We start from the raw sequence: 6,792 nt of genomic DNA on the forward strand, positions 1-6,792 counted from the left end.
TCCACTCAGAGCAGTAGTTACTCTAAATATCAACAGAGAGGGAGAGTCTTCAAATCAAGTTTCATTGCTATCCACTCTGTACACAGGGTAGATAGGAACAGGCAACTTAGACATTTGCTACCTAAAATGAGGGGGCAATAAAGGCACGAAGTGACTGGCTTACAAAGTTTCAAGAGGGAGTTTAGCTTAAGAGTATGAGGGAAAAGAAAGAGTCCCCACTGAATAGCTGTCATCTTGTCTAGATGGGTCTGGTGAAAAGAGATGGGGATAAGATTTGTAAGATTCAATAGTGAATAACAGTTATCATGACTAATCGTGACTGTCACAATTGTAAAGGTAGAAGTTTTGTAACAAAAAAAAGGTGAGTGGTTTTACAGTCCAGAAACAGAGGACCCTAGGACGATCAAGAGAGGAACACACAAGCAGAATGCGGGACCTTATCCAGAGAAGCAGCAGCACCAGCGATGGAGGCAGAGATGGGGGCATGGAGATGGGGAGCGGCTGAGGACTCTAGATTCATCAACTAAGAAGAGAAGAACTAGGAGCTGATGGCTAGGAACAGACTTGCAGAATGTGCACTTTGGAGATGTAAATTATTATATGCCTGAGTGTGTTTTTTCAAAAGCTAAAGTGGATAGAGAAAAATACTGTTAACTGATGGTACAATGAGGGGATTATAATCAATGTAATGAAACAAGGTATATGATTTATTGAATGTAAAACTGATGATATGCCCTGTAAACTTTCACTCAATCCACAATAAAAACCTTAAAAAAAATTTTTAAATAAAAAATAAAATAAATAGCGGTTCATTAGCTCAGAGACATAGCTAAAAGACTAAATTTTATGAGTTACAGGATTCTATATCTAAAGTAAACAACCCCTGATGGCACAAAGGTTAAGCATTTAGCTGCTAATGGAAAGACTGGTAGTTTGAACCTCCTCAGCAGCTCCGTGAGAGAGATTGCTGTTGTTGTTGTTAAGTTCCATCGAGTCAGTTCAGACTCATACAACTCTGTATATTAGGGTTTCTGAGTAGCAACTGATGGGTTTGAACAGCTGACCCTGCAGTTAGCAGTCCAGTGCTTATCTTACAGCTCCATACCAGGACTCCTCTGTAAAGATGACAGCTTTGGAAACTCTATGGAGCAGTTCTACTTTGTCCTATAGGGTTGCTATGAGTCAGAAAACAGTGGGTTTGAGTTAGTGCAAGAAAAGGCTCAGGAGCTTTTTTCAATGATTTGAAAGCTGATTGTGTAGCACGTGAAAAGGTGATTGTGATAAAGAATTTGTTGCAAGTGGGTTCAATAATTTCAAAGTGAGGGCAAATTTACATAACATTAAAGGGCACTATTTGTAATCCAGGGATTGCCAGTACTCTCCTAAAAACATACAGTTGCTTCACATTTATCTGTTTTCTTCACATATGCATACCTTTACTCAGGCAATGACTTTTTGTTGTTGTTACGTATTGGTGTAGTTGGTTCAGACTCATAGACACTATAGGGCTTCCAAGGAGCAGCTAGTGAGTTTGAACCACTGACCTTGTAGTTCAAACTGACTTATGGCCCAGTGCTTATCCTACAGCACCACACCAAGATTCCAGGCAATGACTGGTGAGGTGTAACTGAAGTGAAACTCACAGTTTATATCTAAAGTACTAAATGATAAACAGACTGTACCAATGCTGGGACTTTGTTACATTGCTGTTGTTAAGCGTCATCAAGTTGGTTCTGACTCATAGCAACCTTATATAGGGTTTCCAATGAGCAGCTAGTGAGTTTGAACTACTGACCTTGTGGTCCAGTGCATTATCCCACAGTGCCACACCTACTGAACCAAAATAAGGCTCGCAAGCTATGTTGTCACATTTTCCTATTCTACCAGGCAAGGAAGAGCAAACGCTGTGCTCATGCCAGCTTATCGCGAGTTTCAGTGACGTTTAGGTTGCTGTCTTTAAGAACATCAGTTAAGGGTCAAGTTAACAGCTGTCAGCTCCAGCCCCTCCTTCCTATCTCCAACTTTAGGCCTGTCATTTCTGTCTAGCCTATCACTAAAACCTCGTCATGAAATCAGTACTCCAATTCTTTCCTCACTGGATATGTGATTATATCGTTTCACTTCAGACACTTGTATGGCTCCCCACATTGCTTCCAGAATAAAGCCACAGCACACTAGACTCAACACGAATTGACCACAACTTATCCCCTGGCTCCAACTCCCCATCAGGTCCCTCGACTCCAGCTGGAAACTGCACTTCTCAGATTAGACACATTTTTCATGCTGTTTGCTTTTCTATGTTACAAGGAGCACCCTTTCTTATCCTCACTTCAGCTTCCCAACTCCTTCAAGAGTGAACTGAGACTTCACCCTGCCTATCTGGTCTCAGCACACGTTCCCTTTTTTACAAAAAGCCCTTAAACTGCATGGTAAGTGTGTTTGCTTCCGTCTCCCAGGGTAGAATATGAACTTCTAGATATCAAGGGTTTTATCACTATCCTCCAGAAGAATCCAACACAGTGGTGTCACATATCCAAATATTTACTGAGAATGACTGATTTGAGTTTGAATTAAGGTCTTTAACTGGCATTTAACAAACCAATTTCTTTCTACTTAAAACACACAGAAAGAATTCAACTACAGCTTATTAAGCTCTGGGAGTGTAGTGCATTACCTGTTGGGCTACTAACTGCAAGATTAGCAGTTAGAATCCACCAGCCAATCCTCAGAAACCCTATATAAGGTCACTAGGAGTTGGAACCAACTCAAGGACACTTACGAGCAACAATTACAAGGAATTGTGCTGAAGAAAGGAAATGTGGGCGATATGAAAATGAATAAAATATCAAAGTCTTCAACTAACTATATTACCCAGCCACCTTAAGTGCAATAGTAGAGGTTAAGTACAAGGTGCAATTACTAAAAGTACAATGAGGAAAGCAATTGTTTCTGCTTCAAGAGCAATTAAGATCTCATTTTAGTTAAGCTTCATATGATAACTAAGATTTCATCAGTTAAGCTAAAGCTGATGGATTTGAACCACCGACCTTGTTCTTTAAAGACATAGTTTTCAAAGTTTCATATTAAAGTATGAAAATATATGAATTTAATATTATTTTTCTTTAAATTACAAAAATAAAATATACTCATTGCAGGAAGTACAAATACAAAAGCCACTTTTCTCCAATCCCTTGGGGTAAACACTATAAATCTTTTAAAAATCTTTTTCATTACACACATAGATAAAAGAGATTTTAAGTTTATAAAAATAGTTTTGGTTTTCAAAACATTGTTCTGCAACTTGATTTTTTCACTCAATAGATAAAGCACAAATCGTCTTGTTGGTCTTTACACCCAGGATATGAACTCTTGTTGAATATGGTGTATTTGGACCATTTAATCAAAAAACAAAAAAGCAAAGCAAAACCCACTACCATCAAGTCAATTATGATTCATAGTGACCCTATAGGAGAGTTGAATTGCTCCTTAGGGTTTCTGAGACTGCTCCTATAGAGCGGTTGGTGGGTTTGAACTACTAGCTTTTCTGTTAGCAGCCCAATACCTAACCCACTGTGCTGCCAGGGTTCCTTGAACCATTTAATGTTGTTGTGAAGTGCCGTTGAGTCAGTTCTGACCCATAACGACCCTGTATAGGGTTTCCTAGGAGCAACTGGTGAGTTTGAACTGCCGACCTTGCAGTTTAAACGGCTTTGCAGTCTGGTGCATTAACCCACAGCGCATTTAATAGAACCATAAAAAGAAGCATGATTTATGAACTTATCATCTGTTCTACTAAGCATATGCATGTTGTTGTTGTTAAGTTCCGTGGAGTTGGTTCTGACTCATAGTGACCCTGTACAGGGTTTCCGAAGCTGTAAATCTTTACAGGAGCAGAAAGCCTCATCTTTCTCCCACAGAGCTTTTTTGAACTGCTGACCCTGAGGTTAGCAGCCCAATTCTTAACCACTACATTACCAGAGCTCCTTAAGCATATGCATACACACATGAAAATATACCAGTTTGTTTTCTACTTAAGACTTGTTCTTACCTGAGAAGGCAATTTCTTCACTTCTTTTCATTCCCAATCTTTTATAAATTTCTCTATCAGGGTCAACATAGATTTCATGAGCATACCCAGTCAGTTTGCAGAAAGGCTGAAAAAAGAAAAGAGGTGGGATTTTTAAAAAATCAAATGAGAAGTAACAACAACCTAACTTAATTCTAGCAAATTTATCATATACTTCTTGATTTAACAAATATAATTTTTATGCATTAAGCAGATTTAATCTGTTAGTTTCCCAATTTCTAAATATTTACCTCAATATGATGGTAGGATGACTGTCCAATCACTATAAGAGTGACATTTGCTTCCTTTAGGAAAAATAAACAATATGTACATATTAGAAATTATATGTTTGATACAACTTTCCCTATTCCAACTCTTTTGTTCCAATCTAATGCCATCTGGTGTGGAGCTGTAGGATCGGTACTAGACTTTGAACCACAAAGTCGACGGTTCAAACCCACCAGCTGCTCCTCGGAAACCCTATACAGAGTGACTATGAGTTGGAACCAACTCCATGGTACTTAACAACAACAACAATGCCACCTATAGGCTTCTAGAAGAAAAAATAGCAAAAATGAGTCAAATTAAAGAAATGCATTATTTATATCAAAATCTTAATGTTAAATAATTCTTTAACTAGTAAGAATTTTAAAATGACATAGTCATCAATTCTTTTCCCCAACCCACTGCCGTTAAGTCCATGGCCTATAGAACAGAGTAGAATTGCTCCATAGGGTTTCTACAGGAGCAGACAGCTTCATCTGTCTCCAGGGCAGCAGCTGGTGGATTTAAAGCCCAGTCCTTACAGGCAAGTGCTTAACCCACTGAGCCACTATGGCTCATTACACTCCCCAGAGGGTAGACATAAAAAAAGAATAAAATTTATCAAAGCCCGATTACTCTGATCAAGTTTATTTTTCCACGTTTCAATTACAAAGGTCTACAGAAAACACACAAGTTTTACAAAGGCTGTCTAATGCCCTTATTCAAAAGCTCTCCTGGAGATAAACCTGTATGTGGTTAGCACAGGACTTGGCATACACATCCTATTAACAGATACACATTTTTGCCTATAAGACATATTCATATTCTCGTATGTTGTTGTTAAGCGCTGTTGAGTCAGTTACGAATCATAGCGAAACTGTATAGCGTTTCCGAGGAGCAGCTGGTGGATTTGATGAGTTGACTCTGAAGTCCAAAAGGACCTTACAGTCCAGTGCTTATCCTACAGCGCCAAACCAGGAGTCCAGGCAACTTGTTGTTGTTGATAAGTGCCTTCAAGTCGGTTCTGACTCATAGTGACCCTGTAAAGGGTTTCCAAAGAGCGGCTGGTGTGTTTGAACCGCCAACCTTTAGGTCCAGTGCATTACACTGCAGCGTCATACCAGGACTCCATAAAGTTTGGCAGCTTAGTAACATAAAAGAATTATTATGTTAAGTTCAAAAGCAGGCTGCAAATGAATAAATTAGGGCAGAAATAGAGCTCTAACGTTGTCTCCTTTCTGCAGGTGAAGTAGAAACGTGTGAGGAGGTTTGCAGGTCAGCGTCCCGGGCATTACACCTTTAAATAACAAGAGACTTTGCAAGGTCGTCCAGAGGCCCGGCGCTGCAGCTCACTGTCACTTACTTCTAAGAAGCGCTGGGGAATTTTCGCCAGATCTTCTACGTATTCCTTGCAGATGTAACACAGGAAATGCTGAAATACCAACACGGCAAACATGGTAAGTTAGCAACGTAGCACTTTCAGAACCAACAAGGAACTAAGTACTTCGCTATGCATCTGACGCTAATAAACGTAATAACACTCAAAACGGGTTAAAAAATAAGCTAAGAAAAGGTGTCAACGACGCCCAAGGCGCATTAAACTCGGGTCGCCGCGCTTGGTGGGTTGTTTTCCCGTACCGGAAGCGAGAGGAGCCGTTCACATTCCCGAAGCCTCGAGGGGACGAGAACGGGACGACCCGGCCCGGTTGGTCCCATCCTTAGCTCCAGGGCCGCGGACCTGGAGCCACCCCCACCCCAGCCTGCGGGCCAGGCCCCGGCGCGGGGTCGCCTCACCCCCACCTCACCCGCACGAACACCACCACAGCCCGGCGCTCCCGGAACAGCACACCGAATGGCACCCGCTTCCCGGAGGCGTCCAGCACTGGCAGCTCGGCCACAGCGTCAGCCAGGCTTTGTCCACATTCCGGGCCGCTCGGGACGGGCGCCGGAACGGCGCGGCCGCTTATCTGCTGCGTGACCGGGGCCGGGGCGGCCATGAGCCCTGCGCCGGAGGACCCGGGACGGTGTCAGCCAGGAGGAGCCTAGACGAGACAGGCGGGACCAGGAGCAATGGGGCGGAGCTGGGTTCCGGAGGCTAGGGAGCCAGCGGGTCTGGCAGACTGGGGGAGGGTAGGAGGATCCTGGGCCCCGTCACATGAGGCAGTGAGGAGGTACTTCTTGTGGTCTGGGAGTGCTCATTCCGTGGTGGTAGAATTTTCATCGTCCGTGGAGGACATATGGGTTAGATTCCCTGCAAACACACCTGGTGTACAGCCACCACCATTTATCAGTGGAGGCTAGAGTGTTGCTCGGATGTTTAACAGGTTTTATGGGAACTTCCAAGTTCAGAAGAAAGGCCAGATGATCTACTCCTAGTAATCAACGAATGCAAACGCTATAGATCACAATGGTCTGATTCACTACTGATCATGGGATGGCAGTCTGTTGTGTACCGGATCACC

General features: G+C 42.4%; 1 protein-coding gene across 1 annotated transcript in view; it reads right to left on the reverse strand.

The window, feature by feature from the left end:
- Window positions 1-6,327, reverse strand: part of AAED1 (AhpC/TSA antioxidant enzyme domain containing 1) — a 26,947-nt gene extending 20,620 nt beyond the window's left edge. The window contains exons 1-4 of the mRNA XM_006867649.1: window positions 6,136-6,327; window positions 5,694-5,762; window positions 4,318-4,371; window positions 4,049-4,154 (exon numbers count right to left, since the gene is read on the reverse strand). Coding sequence (XP_006867711.1) covers window positions 4,049-4,154; window positions 4,318-4,371; window positions 5,694-5,762; window positions 6,136-6,327 — 421 coding nt within the window. The remainder of the gene's footprint in view (window positions 1-4,048; window positions 4,155-4,317; window positions 4,372-5,693; window positions 5,763-6,135) is intronic.
- Between the last annotated feature and the right edge of the window lie 465 nt (window positions 6,328-6,792).

Source organism: Chrysochloris asiatica, unplaced genomic scaffold, assembly GCF_000296735.1.
Source record: "Chrysochloris asiatica unplaced genomic scaffold, ChrAsi1.0 scaffold00107, whole genome shotgun sequence".
Lineage (NCBI taxonomy): Eukaryota > Metazoa > Chordata > Mammalia > Afrosoricida > Chrysochloridae > Chrysochloris > Chrysochloris asiatica.